Source organism: Nuphar pumila, chromosome 15 (assembly GCF_984573655.1).
Source record: "Nuphar pumila chromosome 15, dmNupPumi1.hap1.1, whole genome shotgun sequence".
Taxonomy (NCBI): Eukaryota; Viridiplantae; Streptophyta; class Magnoliopsida; order Nymphaeales; family Nymphaeaceae; genus Nuphar; species Nuphar pumila.
The window spans coordinates 62,376,847-62,398,496 of NC_143263.1; the positions used below are offsets into that span (position 1 = coordinate 62,376,847).

At 39.0% G+C, this 21,650-nt stretch overlaps 1 protein-coding gene across 1 annotated transcript in view; it reads left to right on the top strand.

Moving 5' to 3' along the window:
• The window catches only part of LOC149815440 (protein ACTIVITY OF BC1 COMPLEX KINASE 8, chloroplastic-like), a 90,081-nt gene extending 71,123 nt beyond the window's left edge, over positions 1 to 18,958 (top strand). Inside the window, exons 12-20 of the mRNA XM_089988260.1 lie at positions 16,243 to 16,331; positions 16,411 to 16,535; positions 16,705 to 16,785; positions 16,876 to 16,936; positions 17,060 to 17,114; positions 17,208 to 17,306; positions 17,571 to 17,660; positions 18,330 to 18,389; positions 18,485 to 18,958. Coding sequence (XP_089844386.1) covers positions 16,243 to 16,331; positions 16,411 to 16,535; positions 16,705 to 16,785; positions 16,876 to 16,936; positions 17,060 to 17,114; positions 17,208 to 17,306; positions 17,571 to 17,660; positions 18,330 to 18,389; positions 18,485 to 18,601 — 777 coding nt within the window. The 3' untranslated portion in view covers positions 18,602 to 18,958. The remainder of the gene's footprint in view (positions 1 to 16,242; positions 16,332 to 16,410; positions 16,536 to 16,704; positions 16,786 to 16,875; positions 16,937 to 17,059; positions 17,115 to 17,207; positions 17,307 to 17,570; positions 17,661 to 18,329; positions 18,390 to 18,484) is intronic.
• Positions 18,959 to 21,650: the final 2,692 nt, after the last annotated feature.

Genomic DNA, 21,650 nt, shown 5'->3' on the forward strand with positions numbered 1-21,650 from the left:
GAGAAATAAGAAGGGTTCGAGTTGTCTCTATAATATGTCTATGTTTTCTTTCGGCTAATCCATTTTGTTGAGGAGTTTTCGGACAAAATCTTTGGTGAAGAATACCATGACTTTCAAGATAATTTTTTAATTCACTTGAAAGATATTCTCCTCAAGAGTCAGTTCTAAAGATTTTTAAGTTTTCATTAAATTGATTTTTAATCATCATATGATAGGTTTTGAAAGTCGAAAAAACTTCATATTTGTGCTTAAGAAAAAATATCCAACAATATCTTGTGTAGTCGTCAACAAAGATTGCATAATACGCAAAACCCCCTTTTGATAAAACTAGTGCCGATCCCCATACATCCGAATGGATAATTTCAAAAGGTCTTGTTGTAAACATAGATCTTTGACAAAAAGGTAATTTTTTCATTTTTCCAAGAATACAATTGTTACAAGTGAAATAACTTTTACATAGGTGTTTAACAAAAGGTAAATAGGATTTTTTTACAACATTTGGATGTCCAAGTCTCTTATGCCATACATTAATATCTTTTTGTTGGACAACATTACAAAAAAGGGTTCTTTGAAATTTAAAGGGAATCGACATAGTATAGATCTCCCTTCCTAGAGACTTCCCCAATCAACCTCCCGGACCGGCGATCCTGTATCCAACATTTATTAGATGAAAATTTTATATCACACCCATGATCCAAGAGTTGAGAAACCGAAAGCAAGTTTAAGTTTAGTTTTGGTATAAATCTAATTTTTGGGATAAAGAACCCTTGTTTTTCAAAATTTCTAATTCCTTTTACTTCAAGAGAAGTTCCATCTGTGGTTAAAACAAAGGATGGAAAGAGATTATTTGATTATTCAGAAAAGACACTAATACTTGGGGACATATGAAATGAAGCACTCGAATCTAAGAGCCAAGAGGTCTTATCGGGAGACGAAGAGGTTGACATGGCGGCTCCAGAAATTGCCCCTTGAGAAGAGGTTGAAGAGCATCCACAATTTGTTATAACGAGAGAGCTCCATTTGAAGATGACGAGCACTCTTCTTTTTGAGGTTGAGAAGTGGTAGCCATAACTAGCAACTTTTTTCATTTTGGACAAATTGGTTTGATGTGCCCCGGTTCCTTACAAAAGTGGCACACAAGCTTGCTATAATCTCTCTTTCCGCCTTGACCACTGGCTCCTTGGCTTTGATTCTTGAAGTGAGAAGGTTTGTAGGTTCTCAAGTTGTTTCTCGGTCTTGAGACGACATTAATGTTAAAACATATGTAATAATACCATAATACCCGATAGGGGTATTATGGTCATTTCACAAAGTACCCCATAGGGGTACTTATTTTGTTTCTCTTATTTCACTATTTTTTATTTTTCTTTTTATTTTTAAATTTGTATTTTTTGGATACCGAAAAGGGGCCCCACAATGGAGTCGTTGGGGCCCCCAACGGTCACATATGTGACCGTTGGGGGCTCCCAACGACTCTATTGGGAGCCCCTTTGGTCTCCTTTTCTTATAAATAGGGGGAACACCCCATGTATGTGGGATTGCTCTTGAGAGCTCCTCTTCAATAATAGTGATATTATTTTTCATGTGTGTAGCCTTTTTATAAGGCCCTTTGTATATCCCTTAGTGGATTTTCTCTCTTGTGCATGTTGCACTTGTCTGTGTGGGACATAGTGAATGCTTTAGCATTCTTGGTTTCTTCCGCTTATTTCATTACATGGTATCAGAGCCATAAGATCTACTAAAGGTAAAATCTTGTCTCTCTCTACTTCTTTTCTTTCTCACATCTTCATTGTGTAGCAATGGAAGTCAAGATCGATCTATCATTCAAACTCAATGGAAAAAATTACATGATGTGGGCATCCGCAATGAAGAATAATCTCAAAGGCAAGAAGCTTTGGGGTTATGTAATGGGAACCGTTCCGGAACCCCAACTTAAGCTCACAAAGATGGAAGGAGATCAAGAGAAAGCACTTGAAGGCGATGCTCGTCTCAAGGCCATTGAAGATTATAATCATCAAATGGAAGATTGGGAGAGCAACCATGCAAAAATCCTAGCATGGTTTATGAATAATGTCGAACTTAAGGTATGTGCAAATATTGCAAAATTCCGCCGGGCAAATGAAGCTTGGTTTTTTATGAAGGGTATGTTTACCCAAAAGGATCTTGCAAGAGCTTATTTCTTGCAAGAAAAAGTAAGAACCACAAAACAAGGAGACATGAGTATACAAGATTACTATAGTGCTCTAAATCCTTTGTGGGATGAATTGGCTCTTTTAGAGCCTAAATGGGTATCTATGGAGGATGTGGTTCTAAGACAAAAACAAATGGAACAAGATAGATTGTTTCAATTTTTATTTGGGCTTCGTCCCGAATTTGAACAAGTGAGATCCTCACTTCTCCATAGATCCACGTTTCCTCCCTTAGAAGAAGCTATTGCCGAGATTACTCAAGAAGAGACTAGGCATAGCATGGGTAAAAGCATAGAGGAAGTTCTTGCCGTATCTAAACCCGGCAATCATGTTAAAATATACAAACCACCTCATTTTGGTAAGCAAGGGAGTGGTGGAAGAAAAATGATTATATGTCACCATTGTTATGAGCCGGGACATATTAAACTCGTTTGCCCAAAGCTAAATGGGGCATTCAAGCCAAAGGTGGCTTCCGTTGAAGAATCCACCACCAAAGAAGATAACGGCAAGAACGGGGATCTCAAAGATACTCTTGGACAAATCTCCTTGGCTCTTCAACAAATTTTAAAGGTCACTTCTTCCACCTCCGGTGCCGCCATTGCCTCATCATCACCTCCCGGTACGTACTCTTGGATTTTAGATTCCGGAGCTTCTTTTCACATGACCCCTCATGAAAATGCATTAACCAATGTGCACACCAATTCAAAAATGTCTTGTGTCTCTACGGCCGATGGAACTTTTCTCAAAATAAATGGTGTTGGAACTCTTGATTCTAAAAATGTTCAAAATTTTCTTGTTCCAAAAGTTAGAATAGTTCCAAAATTAAATCTTAACCTCTTTTCCGTTTCTCAAATAGCCGACCATGGATGTGAAATATCTTTCTCATCCCAAGGGTGCTTTGTGCAGGATCTCCAGTCCGGGAAGCGGATTGGGCAAGGCCATAGGAAGGGAGACCTTTATTTTATGGATAATTTAATGCTTCCACATACCTCATTTTGTACTTATGTCCAAGACAAAAATATTGAAACTTGGCATAAAAGGCTTGGACATCCAAGTTACTCTAAAATGTATCTTTTTCCTTTTGGACACAAGTTTTGTAAAGAAAAAGATATCAATTGCAAAGATTGCATTTTTGGCAAAATGAAGTCTACTCCTTTTCCTATTAGATCCTTTGTGACAACAAGACCTTTTGAATTGGTGCATTCCGATGTTTGGGGGCCATCTCCGGTTCTATCTAAAGGTGGTTATTCATATTATGTTACTTTTATTGATGATTATACTAGATATGTATGGATTTATTTTCTTAACTTTAAATCGGAAGTTTTTAACTTCTTTAAAGAATTCCATGCAAAAATTCAAAATCAATTTCAAAGTCAAATATCCATTCTTAAATCCGATTCGGGTGGAGAGTACTTATCAAATGATTTTCAATTATATCTAAAACAACATGGCATTTGTCATCAAAAATCTTGCCCAAGAACTCCTCAACAAAACGGTCTAGCGGAAAGAAAACATAGGCATATTTTGGAAACCACTAGATCCTTACTCATTTCTAAAAATATTCCTAAAAATTTTTGGGCCGAAGCCGTGTTAACCTCCACCTATTTAATCAATAGGATGCCATCTTCAAAATTGAATAATATCTCTCCTTATGAAAAACTTTTTAATATGACACCCGACTACAATCGTCTTCGGATTTTTGGGTGTAAATGCTTTGTTCTTTTACATAAAAGAGATAAATTGTCACCTAAAGCAATAGAATGTGTATTTTTAGGATATGGTGAAAATCAAAAAGGCTATAGATGCTTTGATCATAAAAACAATAAGTTATTTGTCTCCAAAGATGTAACCTTTTTAGAAGATGAAAATGGATTTGACATATTGGAAAAATCAAATGAAATTGATTATATGTTTATCAATGATCTTTTAGAAGATTCAAATGATGACTCTTTGAGTCATCCGGAAATTTTAGAAAATACTCATGATTCTCATGATAATGATGTATCACCAACTAATGGTGACAATCTCCAAGTATACACTCGGCGTGAGGAAGCCCAACCTATTAGTGCTTTAGAAAAATTCTTGCGGCTTAATGAACCCCTAGAAGAAACCTCCCTTAGGCGTTCTTCTAGAGAATCAATTCCACCTAATAGGTTTGTCTCATATGAAACTCTTTCACCTAAATATAGAGCTTGTCTAATAGCCTTGCATTCTTACTATGAATCCTCCCATTATAATCAAGCAAAAAGTATACCTCATTGGGTTGAAGCAATGAAAGTTGAACTAGATGCTTTAAATAAAGCTAAAACTTGGGAAATAGTTCATCTTCCTCCAAATAAGAAAGCTATAGGATGTCGATGGCTCTACAAAGTCAAAACAAAAAGTGATGGTTCCCTAGAGCGTTATAAAGCTAGATTAGTTGCTAAGGGATACTCACAAGAATATGGCATCGATTATGAGGAGACTTTTGCTCCCGTGGCTCGCATGACAAGCGTTAGAACTTTAATTGCGGTAGCATCATCTAAGAAATGGCCTATATTCCAATTAGATGTTAAAAATGCCTTTCTTAATGGTCAGTTGAATGAAGAAGTATATATGGACCCTCCGCCGGGAATCAGTGTTAACCAAGGTCAAACCCTTCGGTTATTAAAAGCCTTATATGGTCTTAAACAAGCCCCTAAGGCTTGGTATGATAGATTTAGTGCTATCATGTTACAATTGGGATTTCGCTCCTGTTATACTGACACTGCTCTTTTTGTTAAACATGCAGGTAATAGTATCATCATCCTTCTGCTTTATGTTGATGATATGATCATCACTGGCAATGATGAAAGCGGTATTCTTAAAGTTAAAAATATGTTAAAACATAATTTTGATATGTCTGATCTGGGTTTTCTCAGGTACTTTCTTGGTATAGAAGTTGCATACTCTCCTCGAGGGTATATATTGTCACAGATGAAGCTTGCTGCAGACATATGTTCCAAATCTGGGATTTCAGATGATAAAAAGGTGGAAACTCCCGAGGTTATCAATGCTAAACTACGACTGGAGGATGGAGTTCTGCTGGATGATCCTACGCCCTACAGGCAACTCATAGGCTCCCTCACCTATCTGACTATCACCAGGCCCGATATTGCTCATGCTGTGCACTCTGCAAGCCAATTTCAGCATGCTCCTACATCTGTGCATATGAGTGCTGTGCTCCAGATCATTCGATATATTAAAAATACTTTGACTAAAGGGCTATTCCTATCCTCATTCTCTTCCTTAGATTTACTAGCTTATACTGATGCTGACTGGGGAGGAAACCCAAATGATCGAATCTCAACTACTGGCTTTTGTGTGTTCCTAGGAGATTCGCTAATAGCTTGGAGGTGCAAGAAACAACAGAAAGTCTCATTGTCTTCTACTGAAGCAGAATACAGGGCTATGGCAACTACTACAATGGAGCTGGTGTGGCTTCGAAGTCTTCTTCAAGATATGGGAGTCGAAATTACCGGGGCTTCGAAGCTTTGTTGCGACAACAAAAGTGCCATCTACATTGCCAGCAACCACACTTTCCATGAGAGGACAAAACATATTGAAATGGACTGCCATTATGTACGTGATGAATATCTTCGTGGGACAGTAACACTGCCATATGTCACTTCAGAATATCAACTTGCCGATTTCTTCACCAAAGCCCTGCCTGCTCCTCGCTTCTTGTTCCTCCTTGGCAAACTTTCGGTCATTCCCCCGTAAAGTTTGAGGGGGGGTGTTAAAACATATGTAATAATACCATAATACCCGATAGGGGTATTATGGTCATTTCACAAAGTACCCCATAGGGGTACTTATTTTGTTTCTCTTATTTCACTATTTTTTATTTTTCTTTTTATTTTTAAATTTGTATTTTTTGGATACCGAAAAGGGGCCCCACAATGGAGTCGTTGGGGCCCCCAACGGTCACATATGTGACCGTTGGGGGCTCCCAACGACTCTATTGGGAGCCCCTTTGGTCTCATTTTCTTATAAATAGGGGGAACACCCCATGTATGTGGGATTGCTCTTGAGAGCTCCTCTTCAATAATAGTGATATTATTTTTCATGTGTGTAGCCTTTTTATAAGGCCCTTTGTATATCCCTTAGTGGATTTTCTCTCTTGTGCATGTTGCACTTGTCCGTGTGGGACATAGTGAATGCTTTAGCATTCTTGGTTTCTTCCGCTTATTTCATTACAATTAACACCTTCACTTTCTTCATGGTTGGAAGGTGTTGCTAGAACACTTAGGTTACTTTTGCTTATACCCATACGAGTTTCTTCCCCACTTAGTTTTGTAATTACATCTTCAAGAGAGGGGGAAGTGAAAGAGGATAGAAGGGAGGATCGAATTTGTTTAAATTTGGGTTTAAGCCCATTCAAAAAATTAAAAAAGTATTCCTCCTCTAATTGTTTATGCCTAAGTTCAATAGCATGTCCACTCCATTTGGGCTCAAGCATAGCAAGCTCATCCCAAATAGAAGATAATTTCGTGAAATACTCTCTAATAGTCATTTCGTTTTGTTGAAGGGTCAAGGTCATTTTTTGAAGATAATACTTGTAGGACAAATCTCTTGAAGTGTACATATTTTCAAGGTATTCCCACGCTTGAGAGGCTTTCTTGAACTTGATGATGTTGGCATTAATCCTTGTCTCAACGGATGAGAAGATCCATGATAGGATTTTGAAATTCCTCGTCTCCCATTCTTCATGTCTCTTACTATAGTTTTCAAGAGCCTTGGCTCTTTCTTCTCCTTTAAGGATCTTTATTTCTCATTTTTTCATCAACGTGATTTTAGGCTCTAGTTCCAGAATCGAGCCTTGAACATAGCCTCAAAGCCCTTTTCCTTTAATATGGGCCTCCATGTTTCCGGCCCAAACATGATAATTGGAGCCATTAAGTTTAAAACCAAGAGAGAAATGGGAGTCCTTTTCACCCATTAGAGAGGAGAAATGAAAGAAAGAGATACGTACCATAAAAGAATTTTCGATCTTTCTTGGTAAAAGAGGCTTCTAAAATATTGGATGAAGAAAATAATCCACGTTAATCACCAAAAAATTGAGGGCACATTTTTTGAGGCACCTGAAAAATGTGAGGAACCACACGATCTTCTTTCTTCAACCTTGTTCTGATACCATGTAAAAGTGTTTTAAAAAAGACGCTACAATCAAGACACAAAGTTCTTGATGAAAAAGTGTGCACAAATGCACAATAAGAACTCTTAAAACACTTGTGCACAAAGGCACAACCCACAATATCTCACAAATTCTCTAAGGCATAAAAATGAATGAAAAACTTTATTAAATAATGCTTGGGCTTTGTCCCAAAGCCATAACCAAATGCAAAGAGGAGGGCTCTATTTATAGAGCATCAAAAAGACATTTTGTGGGGCCTTGGAGGGGCTCCACATGTAGTCGTTGGAGATTTGTGACCGTTGGAGGGGCCCAACGACTATATGTGGGCCCCCCAAGGTACACAAAATACAATATTTAAAAGAAAAGAAAAAGAAATAAAATAAAAATAAAAATATACAAACATATTAAAAAAGATGAATGTGTAAAAAGAGAAAAAGACTAAAATACCCCTACGGCTGATGTATATTTGTATATATATAATTAGATAGATACATGTACATATATATGCAGTATATATATATATATATATATATGTATATGTATCTCTCTTTATATATATAAAATATATATGAGCATTACAATGATTTGGTATTACAATTTGACAGTTTTGGCATCATTCAAGACTAACTGTGCTTCATCTTAGTATATAATGTACTCAGTGGGTACTGGTTCCTTTGTTTTTATTGTTGTTTTTTTCTTTCTATTGTGTATTGCATAAGGAAAGTCTTTTTTGTTGTTTCTTAGGGAATATATGTATATTATGCTGTGTTTCCCTCAAACACACATGCCGAAACTGTCCCTCCTGGTGTTTGGTCCAAATCAAATCTTTAAAACTTTAGAAAGAAACTAAAACTGACTTTCTTAGCAAGCAGTATAATTAGGCCTGCTGAATCCTACATATCAGGTTAATATTTTTCATGTTCTTAAAGGGAAGGCTTCTAACTGCAGTAAATAAAGGAACAAAAACATACAAAAGAAAAATGCATGAGAGAGAAGGAATAATTCAACTCTTTCTTTCCCCCCTTGAACTTAGGATAAGAGTATGTAAATGCTATGATAGATTAAGTTAGATTAGATATATATTTTTCCTTTCAAATAAGGGATTACCTGTTTGTATTTATACCCATAGCATGTTGCACCAATTTAATGAGTGCTACTTCCCCAATTCCATGTCTAACCCAATGGGGAGAATCTAAGTCACATTGTAAATAAAAGTATTTTTTATGTCTGTTTTAAGTTTCTTAGAAGTTAGAAAGCAAACCAAAACAATCCTGGGTCAACTTTGAAAGCTTTCTGGTTTTATGGTGGAATATAAGCAAGAAAGTTTAATTTTCTACTGCTATATATTTGAGCTTATCTGGGATTTCCAGTACTTGATCATTTACTCGCTGAACTATTGGACCGTAATACATTTTGATTGGAAATAACTTAGAAGCATCCATGAGTAGAATGTTAAAAGGACCACATACTTCTGCTTTTTGTTTCTTCATGAAAAACTTTGAAGTTTGAACCACATTTTTTTCTTGGCCAAATTTAGTAATTCCAGAACTCATGTTGTAACACTCGAGAATTAAAAAAAAAGGTTTTGGATCCAGCTTGGATCCGACCGGATCCAACCCGAATCCGGGTCCAACCCCCACCCTGACTTTTTCTATTTAAGACCCCCTCCGTCGGGACCCCCCCTTCGTCCCCCTCTCTCCCAGGTACCCTCTCCTACCTCCCTCTTCTCCCTGAGTGGCGTCGATAGGAGGGCGCCGACCCTCCTGCCTCCCTCTTCTCCCTCAGCGGCGCCGGCAAGCGGGCGTCGACTGTCCTGTCTCTCCCTGTTTTCTTGAGCAGCGCCGACAGGAGGGTGCCAACCCTCCTGCTTTCCCCCTTTCCCGGAGTGGCACCGACAGGAGGGCATCTACCCTTCTGCCTTCCTTTTTTTTAGGAACGCGCCAGCAGGAGGGTGTCGACCCCTCTGCCTCTTCCTTTCTCTCTCTGTTTGCGCAGGCAGGAGGGGCGGCCCTCCTGCTTCCTCTACTTCCCTCGAGCCCCTTCAGTTGCAGCTAAAGGGACCTATCGAGCTGGGCTTGGTCTGAACCAAGCCCAGCCCGGTTCGCCCAGTTGAAGGGACATACCGAGTTGGGCTCGGTTTGAACCGAGCCCAGCCCGGTTTGCTATACTGGAGGACCGAGCCTAGGCTCGGTCCCCTCTAGGTAAGGAGGCCAGGCTCGGCCTGACTGCCGAGCCCACCCCCTCCCTTTTCTTTTTCTGTTTTTCTACAGACATCTGGAACCGAGCCCGACTCGGTTGGGGTCCAACCGAGTCTGGCTCGGCTGTGGTCTTACGCTCAGAATCGTCAGCAAATCCGACAATCTTCGAAGTAGGAAAAAGTTGCATACAAGGACAAATGGCAGAACACTTCTAGCATATATATATATATATATATATATATATATATATATGCTTTTAACTCAAAGACGTAGTTTTGCGTATTCTTGTCCATTTAAATTCATGTCATTTACTTTGCCGCCACGCTGTTACGTGTATAAGCTACTACTCACGCAATTTATTTGGCCGATGTACAGTTTTGTACATCATGCACTGCTTACGTAATTTATTTAGCCAATTATGGTTTCGTACATTGTGCATAGCTTACGTAGTTTATTTAGCTCGATGTGTGGTTTTGCACATCGAGTCTAGCTTTATGTCATTTACTTTGTCATCGCGTTGAAATATGCACAGGCTATTGCTTATGCAATTTACTTAGCCAATGTACCGTTTCGTATATCGTGCACTGCTTACGCAATTTATTTAGTCGATGTACGGTTTCGTACATAGTGTATCACTTATGCAGTTTAATTAGCTTGATATGTGGTTTCATACATCGAGTCTGACTTTATATCATTTACATTGTCGTCGCGCTGAAATGTGCACAGGCTTATGCTTTGATATATATATATATATCATATATACATATATGTGACTTTGTAAGGTACACAGTTTTGCATACTTTTGCCTACCTTGCATTACGCTTGCATTTACAGACGCAGAATTAAGCATGCTCGTCAAGTCTTTAAAGGAAAAAGGAATTTCATACAAGATTCCAATATTTGTAATATTCGTTGTTTTAAAAAGCGAAAATGAATATTTGATAGTTGCTTATTCGCAACCATGTCTTTCCTTCAACCCTGCATAGCCTTAAGAGGTATGTATGGTGTAATGCCCCAAAAGTTCAACTTGAAATAAGAGTATATTAAGTAAGATCCTTTCGAAATTCAAAGTTTGCAAGCGAAAACTTTTAGCAATAGTAGATTTTCTTTTAAAAAGGAACAAGTCGATTCTTCTGAGCACGTTAGCACAAAATCCTAACAGAACCATTTCTAGCCAAAATAAGTAGTGAACCAAAGGGTAGATTTTTCTGATAAACAGTTTATCTTTATACAAGATTTGGGGTCTTCCTCCCCTGAAAGCAAAAAGTACAAAACCCAAAATGAACAGCCAGAACGCCAACAAGAAGAGTGAGGCCTTGATCATGTCGCACCGCACCACCGACTGTGAAGAGAGCCTACTCGTCACCTGCACCCATAAAATGGGTCAGTTTCGCAAAAAATTGGTAGGTGCGCAAAAGAACAGAATAAACTATAAAGCATGCTCATAATTGTGAATCACATGAATCAATAATGAAATTGATTCCACAGGCAGAGAGCAAATACTAGCCACAAACAATTATAATATAATTAATTATAAGTAGCTATAAGTGAACTAATCATACAGTTCCTACAGAGCCAACCCTGCATGTTATTAAATATCACAAGTAGTAAAACAAAGCAGGTAACCAAGCTAAAAAACAAATAGCTATCGTAACTTTACCAAAGTGCAAGTCTAACAGTGATCTGAGCCAATCATATTTCTGTTCTGATTATTAACTGACCATTGTGGGTACGCACAATGCACGAAATGTAGAAACAGCTGAGATCGATTTAGGGGTCTGTTATGTCATGTATTTTATGCTACACCAAATGACTGACTGATTCCGCTCCTAAGGGTACGGTCAGTGACTAAGAGAGTAAGTCCCCAAAGGCATAAGAGGTCTATGGATGCATCCAACTTCTGCAGAAGTGTCAGGCGACTACCACCTAGGATAATTATGGTAGCCCCTATCCCCTAACTCCGATGACTGGGGAAACTGAGTCATTTGTCCGTAAAAGCCATGAATGGCCTGTCCATCGGAGTTATACTATCCATCCACTCTCTTGATGAACCATCTCGAACGAGTGCGACGGGGGTTTCTTTAACAGCCGCCCCATTCTACATGCTTTGGTCCATTAGACCCATTCGAGCATCTTGCCTGTGAAGGTGCTTAGTTACCATTTCTGAGAGTTTCGATAATTGTACCATATTGCACATTATAAGGTTTAACAACCTCTCATGCTACACATCGTAATATAACGTCACTACCAAAGGACGTAATTACGATGATAGGCAAGGGTCTAAGGTTCGTTTTCTCGAGACCTAAGCGTTAGTACCCAATCTCGCACTGCCTGAAAAGGCACGAACCATGGTATGCAGGCGCTTGCCTCTTGCGAGGTTTGATCTTGCAAGAAGTCATACGAAGCAGAATCTCCAAAGTCCAAAAGTTGCCAACATAACGATTGAAAAGGCAATATCCAACGAACGAAATATGTACAACAATAATTAAGTGCATGCGCATAAATGTAGGCAACTAAAACAGAAACAAAGCCATGGCGCATAAAGCGTAGGGCAAACAGAAAGGAAAGTACATGAAAGCAAATAGCCATGGCGCATAAAGCGCAGGGCGAACAGAAAGAAAAGCATAAGCAAGCAAATAACCATGGCGCATAAAGCGCGGGGCAAACAAAAATGAAAGTAGAGGAAAGCAAATAGCCATGGCACATAAAGCGTGGGGAGAACAGAAAGGAAAGTACAAGAAAGCAAATAGCCATGACGTATAAAGCGCAGGGCGAACAGATAGGAAAGTACAGGAAAGTAAAGATGACAAGGACCGTGAAATCGCGTCCTTGAGTTAACAGACATCAAATGAAAAGGCAGAAATTAAAAGCCTGGGCACATAAAGCGTGGCGGCAACATAAAGAAAAATACAAAAAAATAAAGAGGACAAGGATCGCGAAACCGCGTCCTTGAATTAAATGACATATATATATATATATATATATATATATATATATATATATATATAATTGTCCTTTACTTTAGTTATTTTTCTTTTTTTTAGTTTTGTTCATTCATGGTCCTTTTTATGCAACTTTCCCCTACCTTGAGGGGTTGCGGATTCCCGTATGCTTGCGAGCGTAGGTATGAATGTGCTCGGGCCACGGGGCGCGAGAGGGTTTTGTCATGCAACCTGAAAGCGCAAAGATATTAGTATGTCAGATCAAAACAGAGGACGGGTCCGGTAAGACTTGCAGTGGTACTGGACCCCAAAGCAAGGGTAGGTAGGGAGTCCAGCTCCCTGCAGAAAAAAATCAGCATAGGCAGCAGGGCAGGGAGCCGGACGTTCCCTACCTACTAGAACAACAAAGGCTCCCCCTGTCAGGGCTTTGCTGGCAGGAGGCCGCGAAAAGAAGCGGAGGCAGAGAGCCCTGCTCTCTGCCTGCCCAAATGATAGAAAAAGGGCTAAGGCTCAGCTGCCCACCCAATCCCAGCAGAAGGGCATTGAGTCGGGGGCTCTGCCTCGACCCTCAAGGAAAGCAGAGACAGGGGCCGACCCCTATCTGCCTGGCAAAACCAAACATAGCAAAGAATGAAGGGGAAGGGGGGGCCCGATCCCCCTTCCACCTTGGGCAGAAAACAGGGAGGGCTCGGCCCTCCCTTGCAAGGATAGGGCGATCGGGAGGGTCCCAGCCCTTCCCACAGTGCCCACCAAAGATAGAGATAGGCAAGGGGGGGTGAGTGGAACCCGCCCTCTGCCGGTCAAAAGAAAACAACGACAGGGGGAGAAGCCCCCTGCCGGCCAAGGAAAAAGGAGACAGGCAGGGGGCTCTACCTCGCCCTGCCTGACGAAAGAAACCATGACAGGGGGCGGAGCCCCCTGCTGGCTGGAGAAGAACATAGGCAGGGGGGCTTCACCCTCCCTGCCTGACGAGAAGAGAAAGCGGTAAGGGGGGGTGGAGCCTCCTGCCGACCGAAGGAAACAAGGGCAGGGGTCCAACCCCCTACCGAAAAAGAAACAATGGTAGGGGGCGAAGTCCCCTTGCCGGCCAGACAAAAACCAAGATAGGCCCTGTCAACGAAAACAAGCGACAGGGGCGGAGCCCCCTGCCGACAAAACGAGAAGAGAGGGGGGGGGGGGTACCTGAGGAGGAGGACAACGAGAGGGACAGGGAGGGTGGAGCCCCCTGCCGAAAAGAAAGAGGGACAAGGGGGTGGAGCCCCATGCTGACCAAACGAGCGACAGGGGGCAGAGCCCCCTGTCGACGAAAACAAGCTACAGGGGGTGGAGCCCTCTGCCGACAAAACGAGAAGAGAGAGGGGGGTTACTTGAGGAGGAGGACAACGGTGATGGCTCCGGCGTCATCGGAAAATGCAGAGGAAAAAGAGGGTGGCGATTAGAGGGGGCCGACGGTAGCACGAAAGGAGGAGACGGGTGGTTGTCGGCGCGGTCGCCGGAGGTCATCGGTTGCAGCAGAGAAGAGGGAGAAGGTAGAGGTGCTCGAAGGAGGTGGTCGGCGGCTTCGATCGTCGGCATTCGCTCGAAGGGTGAGAGGCGCTGGGAGGCGATAAGGAGAGAGAAAGGGGAGAGAGCTTTTGCCCTTCGCCCGAAGTCCTGCATCTTTTAAAGACACAGGCTTCTCGATCTTTCGAGAAGTCGGGTCTGAATCGGGCTCGGATCCGGGTCCAACTTAATCGGACCGACAATGACACGTGTCTGGCACGTGTTCGACGCGATTTTTTTTTAAGGTGGACTTTACGTATGGTCTTTTGTTGTGATGTCCGAATGACTCAGATACTCCTGACCTAAAACACAGGACCTTGAGATTTCTAAATAGTGTTGGGGTTTCTTTCTGAGAAACTGATACCCCTTTCATCGCAGCGGTACTATCAGAACATGCATGACCTGTTAGTATTACGATGATTGGATGAGAGGTTTATGGTAACCTCGTAGCATGTAAATGCACAATGATAAAAAGGAAATCACATAAATGATGATAAACAAAACATTGAGAATTCTAAATAATGTTGGGGTTTCTTTTTTAGAAATCGACACCCCTCTCATCGTAACATGCACAGCATGTTAGTACTACGATGATTGGATGAGAGGTTTATGGTAACCTTGTAACATGTAAATGCACAATAATGAAAAGAAAATCACATAAATGGTGATCGCCTTCACAAGTAAGATGCTCAATTTGGTTTGAAAGACCAGAGCATGTAGAATGGGTCGTCAATTAAAATAGAACCTGACATACTCATTCGTCTCTTGGTTTCGTCAAGGAAGAGGATGGGATGGTACAAAAACTCTGATCGACAGGTTGTTAACAACTAAACTCCTTGAGCAAATGACTTGGTGTCCCCAGTCATCGGAGTTAGGGGATTGGGCTACCAAACATTATCTTAGGTGGTAGATCCCATGGACTTCTGCAGAAGTTGGATGCATCCCTTGCCACAAATACCACTGGAGAATTCTCTCTTGATCATTGGCCTTCCCCTTTGAAACAGACTCAGCTAGTTGTCCGAGGTATCAAAATACATATCCTAACAAACTTCCGGACAGTCTTAGTTGTTTCTACGTTTCTCCTGTGCGTACCCTTAGGACAACTAATATCAAAACAAAGTTATCATATTCATTTTACTTATTTTGACTTACACATTGCGAAAGGAATAACATATATGTTAGTTTTTTTTTAATGTTGTTAGTATGCTCATTTTTCTCACTCTTTGGAGACATCTGATAAAATTGGAACGATACAGAAACAAGATTAGCATGCTCATTTTGCCTATTTCGAACAACACATCACGAAAGGGGCAACATATATGTTAGTTTTGTTCTTAATTTTGATATCTATGCACCTACCAGATTTTTATCAATCAGACATGTTTCATGAGTACAGGTAATGATTAGGTTGAAACAACAAGCGATGGAACGATGATGTGATGATATCAAGATGAGAATCTTTCCTTGACGTTTCGCTCCTGAGGACATTTTTGTAATTCGGTATAAGGGTTTCTTTGAAATTTCCCTTTTTGTATAAACTTTAAAAACTTCATTTGAATCTATTTGGTTTCAATGAATGTACGGAGTTATAAATCCGTTGTATAATGGAAAAATGTTCACCCGTAATGCGCCCAAGGTTCGTTGACTTGTTATTTTAAACACCATTTTTCGTTGAACTGCTATTTTAAAACTCTGATAAAGGAATGATTACAAGGCTTTCAAAAGTTTCCTCAAAATTACAAGCCCGGGATTTTGGGGGTGTTACACCAGTTGTAAAAAATGGCTCGTAAGACAACTATTTCAGATCTCAAGAAAGGAAAAAAGGGAAACTATCTACTGAATGCCATGTCACAAAGATTTGTGAGCACAAGGAAATGGGATGCACTTTGCAACTTGCACAAGGACAGATTTTTTTTAATCAATAAAAGCTATTGTTTGATATTTTAACATTTCAAAATGTATTGAGATATTCTTGAAAAGTGATAAATTATTAAAAATATTAAAATAATGGCAATATAAATCTGTGTTAGAATCAGCGTGTCCTCATGTGTCTGCTCATGTCACCAGTAACAGCCAAAATGGCATGTCCTTGTGACATAGACTGTATGTTAGGCGCTGCTATTTATGATGACTTCTAAACTTGTTAAAACCTCAAGCAGCAGTTTTTTATTTAAAATTTCATGGCATATTTTAGCTTCTTCTGGAAATCTTTTCAGGTGCTTCAAGCCATGATCCAGATGGGCGTTCTTGTGCCAACTGGTGATATGACGGCCGTTCGAAGGACATCACTGTTTTTCCTTAATAGGTGATGAAGGTCTAAACACATGGTTTATTTTGCTCTGTTTTTCCTCCCCATTTGTGTTTAACCAAGAATACATGTACAGTTTTGAAGAACGCCTTGCAGCTCAAAGGAAAGAGAGGGAGATGGACATGGCTGACACGGGATTTAAAAAGCCCTTGTCCAAGGAAGAAATAATACAAAAGAAGAAACAGCGTCTTGCTGCTATTGGTATAGCAAGATTTTTTTCCCTTCAGCTTTTCGTCTCATCTTACTAAGTGGATCCAATCTGACTAAATGAGATTAAAACATAAGGGTCTAGAATAGGTGCCGCCATCAAGCTTTCACATCCAAGTCTTAAGGTGGAAACAAGTAAAGCTTTGTTGTGTTGTGTTTATAGGAGAGGATCTATTGGCAATTGCTGCTGATCAACCTTTTCGTTTTCCGGCTACTTTCACATTTGTTGTTAGAGCATTTTCAGGTGCCGATATTAAACCTTCTAGATTTCTTTTCTATACTTACTGCTGGGTTTGTATGCCCATAGAACCTAAAGTGTTCACTTGTGTTGTAGTACTGGATGGAATAGGGAAAGGTCTTGATCCTCGATTTGACATCACCGAGATTGCAAAACCGTGAGTATGGTGTATAATTGTTTTTTAGCTCTTACAATTTTGAGGTTGAGGAAGTTCTCTGTGTTAGTTGTATGATAATAATATAATAATCTGACCTCATTCCATTATTGTTGTATCAACTAGTTATGCTATGGAGCTCCTTAGGTTTCGTGAGGCTGGTTTTGAAGTTGTTATGAAGGCAAGAAACATTAAATTTTCTTAATGGATCTTTAGATTTATTTGATGATTCTATCAGTTTAATTCAAAAAATAACCATATATTGACATTTCAGGATCTAAAGAAGAGATGGGAACGACAATCTCGTGCCTTCTATAACATATTTAGGCAGGCTGACAGAGTTGAAAAGCTTTCTGAAATCATTCAACGCTTGGTATTTGGCACAGCATTCTATACTTTGTGGTTCAGTCTTTTATAGTGACAATGCTTATGTAGGAATAGATTGGCTTCTTGTTTCATCTGATTCTCATTTGCAAATCTTTTCCTCTTTATAGTTATTCTTTTAGGGGATGCAAACGTATCATGTTGATTCCATTGATGTGCCAAGCTTGATGACATTCTTAGAAGTCCTTGATTGGCACCTATTAGAATTTCAACAAAAGGAAAAATGAATAATTTCTTGAGAATTTATTTGCAGGAGCAAGGTGATCTAAAACTCCGTGTGAGAGCTTTGGAGTCTGAGAGAGCATTCAAAAGAGTTGCAGCTGTTCAAAGGACAGTTGGAAATGTGAGTGTGTTCTTTTCTTACTACAGTAAGCATTGGGCACTGGCTAAAAAAAAGTGATTAACAATAACATTCTTTTAATTTCCAACAAATTTATTATACTTTTGAAGATGTCATAGTGGTATATTCCATGTTAAAACTCAATTTTTTATGTGAACACTTTCTGCAATTGTATTAATGTAACTCTTCTGAGGAAACCAACCGATAAAACTTTTTTTTTTCTGATAATTTTGGGGAAGACCTTAGGTAGGGCTGACAGCCAAGCTGAAGTTGCTTACAGCTCATTTGGAAACTGAAACCAGTCACATGCTAGGCTTCAATCTGGTTTCCAAGCTTGATAAATCGACCAGTGGAGCTATTGGAACAAGTAGATGAAAGATTGCCAGATTTAACTGAACTTCAATAAAATACCCCATTTTATGAGATGGAGAACTGTCCTTTTTCTATGTATATTAGGGTATTCTTGCTCTAGATTCCTTCATTGATTTAGTTCTTAGTCACAATTCGATGGTCAATATCTGATTTTTCAATGGTAGTTCTTGTCTTTACATAGATTTAGGTGTAGATTTTATTAATTTCTTGTGCTATTTTCACCTATGTATCTGTTATGAATTTAGTTTACAAGATCGGATTCCCTTTACTGATAGAAGCTTTTACTTGAAACGTTCTCAGGCCGTAGTTGCAGGAAGCCTTATAAACCTTGCAACAATCTTACATCTTAATGCCATCAGGGTAATGAAAATTGAAGTTTTATGGAATTATTCTTTGTTGAAGGTCTAATGCATGGCTACCTTTTGCTAATTCTGGTACTCTTTTCTTTTTGTTAGCTTCCTGCTATGGCTGCATATACATTGTGTGCATTTTGTGGTATGCAAGTTCTTTTTGGAATTCTGAAGGTAAAACAGTTGGATCAACAAGAAGCATTGATAACAGGAACTGCATAAACAGTAAGAAACCGATAGATCACCCAAAGAATTACGTTCTTGTTAGCACCATGATCCACCTACTGCGGAACATGCTTCAGCTTTGTAATTTAAGATTAAGAGCCAGCAATCTCACTATGCCACTACCACATATGCTACAGCTACTGCAGATCAACATATCCATAGTTTATGCTGCACGGTTACTGTATTTTTCATGTCTGGCAGTCGCACATTCTTTCATGCCATGGTTTTTGTAAGATATCCTGTAAAGAATAGGCTAACTTGTTACTGCAAGATTCTATGCTCGAGTTCAAGTGCAATCTGTAACAGATATTTGATAACATAATATAGAAATCTACCATGTAAATTATGCAGGAAGCAGTTTTGCATTCATATCTTTATGCCTCAAAGAAATGTGACCATTTGGAATCTCTAAATTACAGTTGATATTGCTATTCATCTTTAAACAAAAACATGCTTAATCTCTCTCTCAGAAGATCAAGAGTGTTAACTGCTAAAGCAATGAATGGTTGAGGTGAGTAGTCACTTCTTTTGATGGGACCCTAGCGACGGGGTGCTATCTGTTCTTTAGGGTACGTGGGCACTGGTCGCTCTCATTTTATCTCTTCATTCTAATTTAACCATTCAATAGAAGTGTATATTTGATGCTAGCTGCAAAATTGCTACCACAAGCTAATCGTCAAATGCTGGAACAGCAATATACTGGAGTGGTGAAAAGTTTTGTTTTTTCATAACAGCAACGTATTGGATGAAAGAAATCACTAATGAACGCATGCACACAAAGATTTGGAAATTACCTGAGAACTGATTTCTAGATGATCAACAGGATAAGAACAAGAATGTTTCTGGTAAAAACATTTATCACATATTAATACCATCATGAACTATCAACGGGTTGGGCTTGTGCCAGATCCAGGACTTGAATCTGACTTCAAGGTGCTTGTACCACCAGGTCCGGTTTTATATTTTTAATAATTTAATGTGAAAAATTCAAATCTTTGAATGGATCTTGCTTCTGAATAGGGTGTACTTTAGAAACTTTTACACTATACGCAGCTCCACCAACTACTCAAATCTTTTGGATCCGACCTGATTAGCTAATGGGCCCGCATTACTAGGTCCAACCCCTGATTCTGACAGGTAAGAATTAGGTTTGGTCAGTCTAGACCCGACCCATTGACAGCTTGCTTGTATTAAATCATGCATTATCAACCATTCTTTCAAAATTATCACTTACTTTACTGCAAAATTTCATCATCAAAATGTGCAAACATTTAATGATTATTAACAAATAGCTAAGAATCTTGCTTCTCTTTGTTTCCCCTCAGTTTTATAAAGTACCCTTGGTTTTTAATAATAGTGAGTTTAAAAGTCATGAACCTAACTACAAGTCTACGGATCAAAATATAGGGGAGCATATGTATACATGAAAAAAGTGGCAATTTTTTTTAAACAAGTGCGGAAATAATCTCAGAGACCCGAGGCCTTTACAGTTAAACACAATCACCACCATAAGGGATTTTATACTCATCTTTCATACCAAACCAATCCAAACTTTATTTATTCAAATGTATAGAGTCTGAGACATAAGCAAATCAAAGTAAAGAAAGAAAAAAAAAAGAGTCACGTCGTCTCAAGAATCTGTCATGCAGTTGTGCAGTCTTCTTGTGACTCTTCTTAAAGGCAAGTCCTCTCCACTAGGCATATGAGGCTGCGAAAAATATAAAAAGTAGGGTGTCAGAATTCAAAGAATCTTGTCTACGAATCTCTCTAATGAAACAAATAAGTAAAAAGAACATAAATAAGATTTATGCAATATTTTAGAGGGATACAATTATGATAAATTCATAACTCAATTAACTATCATGTAATAGAGAATAATTAATAAGCATGAGAAAATAATTAATAAACCACATGAATTACAAATTAGTTAATACATACATTTAATATGCATTAGGGAACAATATCATGCATTCACCAATATATCACAATTAAGGGAACAAGTAAATATGCATGATCTAATGCATAGCAGGAATATGCATAATTTCAGTGTAATGTATGAATAAATTATTATTTTTTTTTATCAAAGTTTTCTTTTTATATGTATGTCTTTATTAAATGCACATAATTTAAGTTCCTCTTTTTAATTATCATTGCCCGCGGATACTCCAAACGGGTAAGAATTCTCGAGGTCAAGTAGGGTTTTCAGGGTAACTTAGTACACAAGTTGTATTTTATTACTGGGTTCCAAACTTAGCCCTCGACCGATATCAGAAATCAACAACATTCATCGGAACATTGAAAATCAACAACCAATGTTGGGACATTATAGAAATCAACAACCATAATGTTACTTTTCTTGTTATACCAAAACAACAACTGTGTTTACACACCACCTCCAGGCAAAGTGGCAGATTCTTCCTAAAACCGTGGCCAGGAGAAAAACCTCAATATCGGGTTCAGGGGCAACAACAATGCACATGGAGTTTTAGTATCCCCACGGTTTTTCCAAAATAGCAATATCCAAGATTCCCACACTAAAGAAGGGACATCAACGAAACATAGATTACACTGTTCTTTAAATTCTTTTATGTTGTTATTAATTCATCTTCTTTAATTTTTAATTCAACATACAAAATTAATAACACAAGCTTGCAAATCAATATGTCAAGCACTTCACGGGACCACAGCCCGTAACAACATAGAACAGTGCATTAAGACAATAATATCACATTTGATTTTTGCAATGCATATAACAACTAAAACAAAGAGCAACACATGCTCAAGGCTCACTCAACCTAGGATGATCCAATTTGATCATCGATGCATTCATAAGCAAAAAGCATCAATCACATGCCACTATGCATTCCTTTCACATGCTTTTTCAATGCACATTCATTTATGCCAACTTAAGGAAGTGCATGAAATAATACTATTCATATGCATGTGCGTGAGTTCACACATATCCAGGTTAAAGGTATGCTTTCATTCATGAATCATTTTAACCAAACATGTAAACACTCATGCAATTATCTACATGCAAAGCATA